General features: G+C 44.0%; 1 protein-coding gene across 1 annotated transcript; it reads right to left on the bottom strand.

Annotated features, from left to right (window-relative positions):
- Positions 1 to 510: 510 nt before the first annotated feature.
- LOC115945797 (UDP-N-acetylglucosamine transferase subunit ALG13 homolog) lies at positions 511 to 3970 on the bottom strand. Its single transcript, XM_034064389.1, has 4 exons — positions 3840 to 3970; positions 3461 to 3629; positions 3050 to 3188; positions 511 to 1412 (listed from the first exon to the last, which is right to left on the bottom strand). The coding sequence occupies exons 1-4, from the start codon at positions 3918 to 3920 to the stop codon at positions 1301 to 1303; spliced, it is 501 nt and encodes a 166-aa protein (XP_033920280.1). The 5' UTR covers positions 3921 to 3970; the 3' UTR covers positions 511 to 1300.
- Positions 3971 to 11966: the final 7996 nt, after the last annotated feature.

Here is an 11966-nt window from a genome sequence, read left to right as displayed (position 1 = left end):
ACAACAGGCCTTGCTAGAAAGTCTTTCCCCAGTTTTCTTGTAGGGGACCTCGGGCTGGGTGCCTGGGAGAGAAGGGAACGCTTGCTAAGCCCTTGCCAACCGGTCATTCAAAACTGCCTGCAACATTCCCGAGTGCTCTTGGGCTGGAGCTAAGTGAGCAATAAACTGGAAGTAACACCAGCTCCACACAAATCATGACGTGAATAACTCCTCTAATAAAGTGTTCTGGGGAACTTTGAACAAAACACTCTCGCATGACAGTACAGCACTATTTACTACTCTGTAACCCTTGTGCTTCATTTGATTGGGAACGTGATTCCATGCACATTTAACTTGCTCATCAAAATGGCACTAGGACATCAGATGCACTGATCCAGGAGTTATTTCCTTCGTTTAAGCAACCACAAAAACCAACCCAACAGAACCCAGCCAAGCAATGTACCAGCAGGCAAAGCTGTCAAGCACCAGCTGCACACTGAGACAATTCTGGAGATCAGAGACCAAACAGCCTGTGTGAACCTTTTTTCAAAGTATTTACTTCAATGAATCAATGGGAGCATCAACACAGTTGACAATTTCAACACTTTAAATGGGGAGCTCCAGTCAGTATCAAACAGGAAACGCCACACTCCACAGAAGTCCAAACCAGGTAATGATGGCATAGCTGCATGAATGCATCGACTGCATTGCCCAGCCAGTTCCTCTCCTGTAGGCCATGCTGTATTTTGGGTGTAAATCTCCCCGAAACAGAAGACAGTTTAGCAGCAGGTTTGCAACTCTTGATTCTTCCCACCCACATTTACCACATGCATGCCCCTTTCCCTTTGAAGAGGCTTCACTTTATCTGTTTCAATTCTCCATTCAGTGCTTCTGTAAACACATGAGAGCTGAAGACACCTGCTCATTTGCAGGACATCACAGGAACATCAAAAAGAACAACTTACTTCCACTAGACCTAGGAAGTATGGTCAAGAGACAAGGATGTGCATGCCATACTGGTTAAGAAGTTATTTAGCTTGTCTTCCTCACTGCAATCACCAACTCCTGCAGATTTTGTGAGGTAAATATGTGTCTGTCCAAGAAACCTGACGTTTCATACTCTCCTTCCTTGTTGGCACTCTGCTCTTTGTAGCATAGATAACTTTGAATCTGCACTAGACAGGAACCATTTAACGTTGGTTAATGTTAACAGACATTTTCTTTGCGGGTTTGTCTCAGCCGCTGGACTCTTTAAGTATGGAAGACCTCATTAGCAGAGGAATAAAGGTTTAATTCTGTGATTTTTATTCCTCTGTATTGTTTACTGAATCCCCAAAACTTGATCCAAGAACAAAGCAAACTTTTCTGGTTGTCCAGGAGGAAAAGGTTTCAAAGTTGGTAACTCCATTGACTGCAGTGTCTCCACAAGAGTGCTGTAGAAACAGACAAAAACACAACATTAAAAAGAAATCTACCCCAAAGGGAATTTTTTTTCTCCACACAATTTTCTCTCTATTCATCCATACATAATCCTTTACCATGGAAGCAAAAATAAGGACCCCCACAAAGCAGTGGGCCCCAGCACTCACTGCTCACAGGCAGCACTGCTGAGAACACGCTTCAGTCTGTCATAAACAACCTCAGCTCTTCACTTTCTTACCTGTGGCTGCAATGCTGGGTGACTGAACAAGACCTGAGGATCTTCACCATCCCAGGAAACCCATCCTAGCTGAACACACGGCATAGTTCCCCACTTAACACATAGCCAGGAGAACAGCTAAATCAATCTGTTTGCTTGGTTTTGTCAGGCTGCAAATAAAGACTCTGATGCCAGGCACTGCTCAACAAAAATTCCTTCCTGTCTCCAAAGCTGTCAGAAGCACTGAGATAATAAGGTAAGGGACTTGCCCAACAGAAGTGAGTGACAGGCCTTTTGTTTTCAGAAAGCTCTCCCAAAACATATGAAATCCCATTTGCAGGGCAAAGGAGTAAGATACAGACTAAGGAATGGGAGTTGCACTTCCTCTACCTTCAATTTAGGGGTCATCTGTTATTTATAGAGTGCAATCAATCATAAAGAATCATAAAGAGAAAACAGTAACATACAGTCAAAACAAGAGATCAAATGAATCTAACAGAAGCTAAGAAAAACAAACAAAAGGAGCTGTTTGTTTTGGTGGTGGTATTTTGGGAGGGGGGGGGCTGTGTTTTGGCAGTGGTACTTCTCTGGGAGGTTGGCTGCTTGGTGGTTTGTTTTGGGGTTTTGTAGTGTTTTGTTCTGTTCCCCTGAAGTGACAGGCAGCAATCTGTGAAACTCCCTGTCAGAGGATGTGGTGGATTCAGGAAGTTTGGTTAAAAAGCCAGCTTGAGAAAGTACTTAGAAAACAGAGGTATTGAAAGTTACTAACCAGACAGCATCTGGTTTAGGAATCCCCCTCAGTCAAAGCACTTAAGAGCACTAGAGGGAAACTAGCCCAAGGAAGTACCTTACATTTGTGTTCTGTTTCTGTTTTAGGCTGGACATCTGCATATGGCTACTGCAGCAAGGATACTGAACTACATGGACTCCTGATCCATACCAGTGAGGCCAATTTCATGTTTTATTCTAAATAATCCAAATCCTTTCAACTTGTTGATGTCTGTGACTCTCTACAGTCAATTTTAGTGCCCTTTAAAAGGCAAATCCAAATAGCAAAATGATGAAATGGGAGTCCTAAGTCTGCAGGGAGCAATTTAGTCCTTAGAGTTCATGGTTACAAACCAATGGTCTGGGTTGTATTGTTTCTGGACTTCCAAAAGGAATCCAACACCTGCTAAGAGCAGAGAAAGAGTGAAGCTATTGGGTGCCTCTAGGATGCTACCTGACTGTTCCAAAGTCAGTCACTTCTGTTGGCTTTATGCTGCTCTTCTTTCAATCTCAAGAAAAGATTTAAAAGGAGCTGTGGTCCTTGCAAACAAATGGTTGTTACAAAGAAGGATGTGGATTTCCCCGTCTCATTCTCAATGCTGTAAGCCAGTGCCGATGCTGAACCCTCCTTGTTCAGCTAGGACAGCCATAGCAGCTCCATACCTGCAGTTACAGTAGAGGACATGCCCATCTTTGTGGAGCTGTTTCGCCAGTTCAAGCTGATGGTTGTTCATCAGCTTTTCATTTATTACTACTATTAGTGGTTTTCCTTTCTCTAGAGTCTCCAGACAGCTACCTGCACCTATAGGAGAAACAAAAAACACGCTGAGTTTCTGCCCTCACACATGAAATATCACCCTACTCACTCTTGTAACAAGGGGGCCTCCCGACCGTGAACATTTAACCACCCATCTCAGGTGTGGGCATGAACTCACTGCCAGCCCACCCCGAGCTGCTGAGAAACAGACTTCATCCAACCGACTTCAGCCAACCGACTTCAGCCAACCGACTTCAGCCAACCGACTTCCACTCCTGCCCCAGGAGGACAGGCTCGGCAAGCAGCCGAGGTTCTACCTGCGTGGCTGATGACCAGGTCCGCCCTCCGCAGGTCCTCAGCCAGAGACTCCTTGTAGCGGAAGGCTTCCACTTCCACGGCCACATCCGAACTGCCGAGCAGCGCCGGGTCCAGCGCGCACCGCCCCACCTGCAGCACCAGCTTCTCGTAGCCGAGGCTCTGCAGCACCTGCGGCGGAAGGGCGGTGGAATAGCGGCTTGCGTGTACCTATGTCGAGCACCGCGACCACTGTTACCCTCCCTTCGTACCACAGACCGTGGCTCACCCCCCACCTCAACCCCTGTGCCGCGTCAAACAGGCGCCGGCGTAAAGGGGAAGGGCAGGACAGCTCCCAGCGCACAGCCCCGCGGTTGAAGCGCTGTGGCAGGACGGACTCACCTGCATGGCCGCCGGGGAGCAGACGGTCGCGATCAGGTCATCGAAGCTGGTGGTACCCACGGTGACGAACACAGACTTCATGGCCGGCGGCTGAGGGCGCCGCGCGCCGCCCGCCCCAAGATGGCGGCCGGGCTGAGGGGGAACGGGGACACGCCTCCTTCTCCTCACGGCCCCACTGTCTCCGCCCAGCGAGCGGGGGACGGGGCAGGGCCGGGATGGACGAGCCGCTCCTCTTGTTGCGGCAGGGATAGCGTGAAAGGATCGTACTAACGGGGCACTCACTCATGCCTAGGAGGAGATTAATGTTTCAGAGCTGTTGCCTGAAGCAGTTGAGCAGTGGGTCCGGCAATGGCGGCCCCGGTCCTGACACATCCCCTTGAGCATTGTGCCTCTCCGGGACACACCGCTGGTAGTGAAAGCAACGCCTGGGGACTTGCAGAGTTGAAGAGCAAAGGCATGTGGATAGAAACGTGCCTTCAAATGACTGGAGGCAGGAGAAGATGGTGTCAGTTTCTGCCAGTGAGTGAGGTCGGGGCGGGGGATGGTGTTTCTCCTTCCATTGATACCACAGGGATTGGTGAAGATGGGAAACAGAAGGGAAAAGGACAGACATAGTTTGAACTCTGCATTCTGTGTTTTTGTTAGATAACTTCAATAGTTCTGGCCACGTAGGTGCCCTGTGTCCATTCCCCCAGAAATTATGCAAACCGATTGTAATAAGCACATGAATGTATTTGCTTGCGCAGATCATAGGTGCAGTTATGTGGGTATAACTATACGAGTTTACAGTAACAAAAACAAAGCTCGATAAAGACACAAGATTAGACAAGTTAAAAAAGAGAACTCTTGAGCAAAATGGAGTCACATAGTAAAAGAATCTGTAAAGAAAGGGGATGGAGCTTGATATAAGATGAGCTAGTGCTTGGAAAATTTAAAGTACTTTTTAGCTTAACTTAGGTTGTACAAAGAGAACAATGTTGATGTTGTTAGCCTGTGGAATTTAGTAGCCCCACTAAACATGAGTTAATTGTTTCACACTAGTCTTCTAAAGTATCTTTAGCCGTAAAGAACAATGTTTGTGTTGTAAGACTGTGGTGAGATAACTCATGAATGAGTTATTTCACACCATCCTTCCACTTATCAGTTAGTTTAGAGACAGAGCCTCCCAACCATCTGCTCCCTTGGGATACTCCTTGTCTGCTGTCCTGCTATAAATTGTGCAGGAAGGTCACACTGGTTTAAATCTTTGCTAGTTATCAGAATAATTACAGATATGGCTGGTTTTAGCCGTTGTGTGATTACTGGGGCGTCCAACTGGGCCAAAGGTGAAAAGTACACTGTGAGGAAGACTGCTTACTTCATCTTGAAGACCCCTACTCACATGAGGAAGACTGCTTACTTCATCTTCAAGACCCCTGCTCACAATCATCAGAGAGCAGCGCACAGATGCCAAAAGGAGGAGACTTATGATAATAAATTCCTGGACCTAGTTATAATATTCCCCGCCTCTATGTGGGAATTATGAATATGGATGTGACTAATGCAATAGTGACAGTATATAAACCTGTAACAAATACTAATCACTTGTGCCTCTGGCTATGGTCATGCACCCAGCACCGTTTGCTTTCGCTTTATTGACTTTGTCCCTCATTAAAACCTTGTTATCTTGTTTAGAGGAGTGAATTCGTATCTCACACGGATAGAAACTGCTCTCTTCTGATTCCTATTTGATCCCAAGAAGTCAGGTATAAAAGTTATGTGGCCTGAACGGATGAACCTGTCCCAGGAGCTGAGACTGCAACTCAAGGAAAACCTTGGAATCCTTTTCAAATCTTTCTGGTTTCTTTTCTTCGCTTTGCCAGTGACCAGCATTAGCTCCTTGGGGAGCTGCTCATCTTCTGTATCTCCAGCTACAAGCTATGAAAAGCTTTTAATGGAGGTGATCATGTGCAGAGAACTGAGTGTTCTAAAAACCTTCACTGCAGCAATGTTTAAAAACACTGAAGAGGGTTTTTTTGCCTACTCCCCTTGGCCTTCTGAAAGACACATTCTCAGTATCACTGAATACAAGTAGGTTTCTCCTTCTCCCTATTGCCCTTTAAGCACACATCTTTCTGATGCTGTTTCAGAGCAGTCTTTCTTCTTACGAGGTCTGAGGAGAGTGCTCCCTTGAGCAAAGGCATGTCAGCTCCCTGTGGAATGTGATCCTCAGAGCCAAGCAACAGTGAATCAGGCAGGAGCTGAGGTTGGAGGTGAAGGCCACTTCTGAAAAATAAAAATGCTGTTTAAACCACATTAACTCCATTGCAAAGATGAAGTCATCAGTAAATTTATTATTTCAGGTACACTTCTCTTTTGTGATGAAAACCGAGGGGGAAGAGGGAGAGGGACAACATTCAGGGTTCAAAACAAATCCATGCATTAAATCTATTAGCACAGTCCTGTCCACTGAAGACTAAGAATAACCCCTTAGCAGTTCCATAAAATGAACTAGCAGGGCTTTGTTATTAATTGCAAGTGTAACACAATGTACAATTCTACAGAAAGAAACTACTCAAACATATAAATCTATTTGTTTCCTGAATTAAACTTAATAGACGTGACCACATCTGTATAATGCTACTGAGTGTTTCAAGAAAGATGTAGCTATCTTGAGCATAGCGCTGATTGCCATGTTAATGGCTCATTCACAATGCTCATTAGCCCCCCATTGCTTTCATTTAGCATAATGAGCCACACTGAAATGAATTTATTTTTTTATTAAAGCAAATGGTGCTGACAGCAGACATGGCCAGGGGGAGGGTGGTACTTTATGTTGGGAAGCAGGCTGTAGAGCAAAACAATATCAGAGTCCTGAGTGCACAGGGTGGCCCTGACCAGCCTCATCCAGCTCTTACTTCTGTCCCTCAGGACAAGGAAGCCAGGAGCTGAGGGTGACCACGACACAAGGCAAATGCCTCTCCGACAGCGCGCAGCCTGACCCCCACCAGAGAAAAGCAAGCAGAGCAGAGGCAGCAACAGGTCCAGCAATCCAGTGACCATCAGGCAAACACAAGGTAACATACTATTTGCATGGTCAATCCAGAAAACCCAAACCAGCAATTCACGAACAGAATGAGCAGCAAGGACACCTACAACTCACCTCTGTCATCCCAACATAAGATATAGACCTGCTTAAGCGGGTCTGGAGGAGGGCCACAAAGATAACATCTTCCCTAGGAGGGTAGGCTGAGAGAGCTGGAAGAGAATACTCCCAGCAGACCTTAGAGCAGCTTCCTGTGCCTAAAGGGGCCCACAAGAAAAGATGGGGAAGAACTCTTTTATCAGAGAGTATAATAGGATGAGGAATAATGGTTTTAAACTGAAAGAGGGCAGATTTGGATTAGATATTAAGAATAAATTCTTTGCTATGAGGGTGATGCATTGGCACAGGTTGTCCAGAGAAGCTGTGCCTGCCCCATCCTTGGCAGTGTTTAAGACCAGCTTGGGTGGGGTTTGGAGCAGCTTGGGCTAGTGGAAGGTGTCCTTGTCCATGGCAGAGAGCTGGAACTGGATGAGGTTTATTAGTGCGGTCAAGATCCTGACAACTGATGGACAGGAAGTCAGATTTTGGGATGAAAGGAAGGATGATAAATTTTTCAGGTTTATCAGAGATGTGGGTCAGCACATGTGTAAAACTTTGTCATAAAAGGTTAAGTGCAGGATAATTAGATGATTGCAATTTATTAAGAGATAGAATTTAAATACATTGGAGTGTTTTCCTGTTTATGTCATTATTTTATAGTAGGTTAATTGCAGTAGTTTAGGAAATTACTGCTCATTTGTATCTAAAGCACTGTAAATCACCAAATGCATGCTCTTACTCTGCCAAAACTGAAGAAACCCCTCACCATCATGATACATCCACACATTGATTCTGCAGTTAGAACAGGAATCTATAGTTCAGATTTCTTAATCAAAAATGTCCAGGAGTGAGTGAGTGAGCACCTGTCAACAGGGAGTCCTTACACTGAATCCCTTTTCAGTCTCCTTGTGGAAGATATTACGTACAGTGTTGTTTGAAATAAGGGTTAATACAGCTATTCTTGCAATACATTGTGTACATGGCACATCAGGTTTTGCATTTGATTCTTTTGGGCTGAATTTCACTTCAACAGGACCCTGTTTTGCTCCTTTGCTTTCTAGAATGATGAGAATTCAGAAATTACCAGAATTATTTCTGTGATATGGAGCAGGTCTGTGTGATTCTGGCTTCGTATTTTGCATGTGTCACTGAAAGTCAGTATCCTCTGCAGCTTGTGTTCCCAGCATCACACTGTGTAGGGACTAGAAGAAACTACTCAAAAGTAACATTGCAGTGACTTAAATTCGCTTTATTTTGATTGGAGGATGCATCTTATTTGCACATGGAGTTAGGTTTGTCAGGATGACTTCAAAGTAAAGAGAAAAGAGAAAGCCATCCATTACAGGACACGCTCTCATGCTAATTTGTGCCTGCTATTTTCATTGGAAGTTGTGTAGGGTGTAATTTTGTCCATGAACACTTATTTTCTGGCCCATGAGAAGTATGGATCATTTGCAGAATGAGATACTTGGAGCTGATCCCTTATGGCTAAAGCAGTTTGCCTTTGGGGCAAACCTTGGGTGAACATATCCCTGCTTGTGTTGGAGAGTCTCTTTGCAATGCCAGTTTAACTCCAAGATACATGTGTGAGATACTATCAGGAGCATTCGAGAAATACAGGCTCAATCTGACATAATGTAGTCCAAGACACCAGAGAGAGGGCTAAAATAGAATATACATTCTTGTGAGAGATTTCTCCCATCTGTGCTTTATATGGCATAATTTCTATTCTAATCTTTTCTTCCCATGACAACATCTGGGCAAGAAAATTAAGATGGCAGGAGTGCAAGCTGTTTTTTTTAAGTGAGAAATGATGTATGCATCCTCCTTTCTCCTTAGTTTCTATTTGAAATGTTTCTGGATGGCTCAGCTTTGAGCACTGTCAGTTTGTATTCAGTTCAGCTTGCCAAAGTTTGCCCTGAAAGCTCCATAATTATATTATTCAGGAGGGAGAAAATGCATGAAAATAAACCAGTCAGTTCACATCTTGGTGTCTGAAAACTACATTCTGCCCTCAGTTTGCTCTTGAACTCTGAAGACTAACTCACAACTGGTGCACTAAAACTCTGACAACCCCTGAAATGCACAGGCTGGAGACAAGGTATTACATAATGAACTATAATGAATCATTAAAGCAGACACACCAACTTTAAAGCTCAAAGTCTACAAAGTCTGATTTTCTTTGAATCAAAAAGCCAATGACTAGTTAGTTAAACAGGCAACCCTGGCTTTCTTTTACCGTGTTATTTTGTGCACAGATTGATTCTCCATTTGGCTTGAAATATAATGGTGCAGTGGCTGACATGAGGTACAACAGAGCTATTAGACTTCTCCACACTAAATTTACATTAAGCTTTAGTACTTTTTGTATATTTATGAATGTGAAGAATGAGTGAAGATAGTCTTGCTTCTATTTCTAGTTGGCATTATATAAATTTGAACTGAAAAAAATGTTCACTTCCATTTGTCATTTAGATGTAGTGCTGTACCTATGAGGGGTATTTCTGTTACTATAGGGAACTGTGAAAATTAGATGGAGAACATTTTGGGGAATGATTCCTTCATATTATCATGATTCAGAGACGCTTGGTCTGGGAAAATAACAGGAACATTTGTCAGGCAAATTTAAATAGTACACTGAAGTATTTCATCACAACATTTACATCTTTTGACTTGTCTCTTTGTGGGCTTGTTATTTGGCTGTGAGGATTGTCAGATCGTTTGCAGAAAGGCTCAGACTGACTGGAGACAGTGAAGGGGATGTTAGATCACCTCTTCCTCAGGGCTGACTGGCAAAAGACAGCACAGAGGAACTGTGTCCACTGACTAAATATTTTACATGTGAAGTGAACTGGAGGCTGTGGCTTTGCTGGAATGAGTGTCCATGATCTGATAGTCCTCATAGATTTCTCTGAGTTTTTATGGCATGTCTTAAAGCCCCAATTCTGGAATTGATAATAATGATTTTTAAGGCCTTATGCTTCTGAAGAGGAGACTGAGAAAATGACTCACTGAATCTCAAGGCCCTGAAGACTAACGCATAAATAACATTTATTATATGTCTGTAACTATAACTATGTATCTTTTTATTACTCCTGTTTTGCTGAATATTCAAACAATGTCATGATTATTTGAGACCTAACTTCTGGAAGCTCAGAGCTTACTAATTTATGGAAGTGCTTCTGGTCTTTATCCTGCCCATTGAAGCAGGTCACCTCTAAAGTGGGACATAGCATGCATTGTATTTCAATCGTTGTTATAAGGAGTGTGGCTCAGCTGGCTCTTGAGCTATATCTTTACTGATGCTTGATGCCTCTAAGGGTAAAATGCTCACATTAAAGAACCAGAAAATGGGCTTCATATCACATAAAATTTCTCGAAGCTGGTAATTTCTAGTAAGTAGTATTTGGGAGATTGTAAAGGAAGTCATGTGAAGAATGATTGCAAAACAGGCTGGTATGCAGACATAGGAGGGAGTCTGAGCCTGTCTCTGTGAACACTCAATCTGGTGATGTCTCCTGGCAACTCTCTTCAGCTCCCCAGGGAACCTCTGCCTGTAACAGTCTGGCACCACTCCTTGCTGTCTGTGGAAAACACACACCACTATTCCTTGCCTACTGGCCACTAGCAAACACACCTCCACAGCAAAGCACTGTAGGAATGTCCTGCCATTCCATATTCCTGCATAATCCCTCTGACAACCAAATGTATTAAACATTAATTTTCATCCAGGCGGGTCAGACTCCCTGAAGTCAAGCTGTGTTCTCTGAAGGCAGCAAATCCTGAGGTGCCTTGCATGCATTTTTACAAGAACTGGGATAAACTTCATGTTTCAGTTATTCTTTTGATGTGCATTTTTTAAGGAAATACTATATTATACTCAAATAAACGAACAGCTTCAGAAGCATCACCAGCAGGTCAAGGGGAGGGTATTCTCCTCCTCTACTCTGCCCTGATGAGACCCCCCCTTGCAGTACTGCATTCAGCTCTGGGGCCCCCATCATATGAAGTACTTGGAGCTGTTGAAGAGAATCCAGAGGCCATAGAGATGCTGTGAGGGCTGGAACAGCTCTCTTCTGGAGATATGCTGAGGGAGCTGGGCTGGTTCAGCCTGGAGAACAGAAGTCCCCTTAAGGGGAGACCTTATAACGTTCTTCCAATACCTAAAGGGGGCCTACAAGAAATCTGGAGAGAGGCTTTTGACAAGGGCAGTTAGTTATAGGAAAAGGGGGAATGACTTTAACCTGACAGGAGAGATTTAGAGAAGATACTAGGAAAACGTTCTTTCCTGTGAAGGTTGTATGAACCTTTTCAGGTTGCCCAGAGAAGCCCAGAGACACCTAAGTCAGAGCACTGATCAAGTATGTAGACTAGCTGAATATACCCTACAACTAATGAAAAGCTACTCTGATTCTGCCTGAGAAGAAAACGGAAGAGCACGGGTGCTGGGCAAACATGATCAGTGGTGTTCATACCAGTAGAGGGCTGCCTGCATACACTGCATCCAGTAGACTGAAAGTTATCAAAGGTGCAGGCTCCTTTCTGCTCGTCTTTTCAGCATAGTATTTACATCTTTATATTTGCAATGCCCGTTTTTTCTTTCCCAGCTGGCTCTCAAAATCAAAGTGAAATACTGAAATCATATGAGATTCATTTCCCAGCCGATGAACACAGACCTGCACAAGGCCTGAAATGCTGTTTCATGTGCCGAGCTGCTTGTTTCTAGCAAGCCCTGTTCAGAGGAACCACACTGTCTGCATCGTCCCCAAGCTTTTGCAGCAGCAGTAGGGGTGCTAGCAGCAGTGACAAAGTTGTGATTTATTTCTCCTTTTTGTTTGTATTAATAAGATGCAAGCTTATTATTTACAGTCTACTTTCCATTGGACATTATGGCTTGATGTAGCCACTAGATACAGACCACCAAGATCCAGTTTGGAGATTCTTTAACAGCTCTGTCTGGACCACCATTATTTTTGTTTGCATGTTTATATAGCACTGAATCA

Source organism: Melopsittacus undulatus, chromosome 6, assembly GCF_012275295.1.
Source record: "Melopsittacus undulatus isolate bMelUnd1 chromosome 6, bMelUnd1.mat.Z, whole genome shotgun sequence".
In the NCBI taxonomy this organism is placed as follows: domain Eukaryota; kingdom Metazoa; phylum Chordata; class Aves; order Psittaciformes; family Psittaculidae; genus Melopsittacus; species Melopsittacus undulatus.
This window is presented reverse-complemented; position numbering and strand designations above follow the sequence as displayed.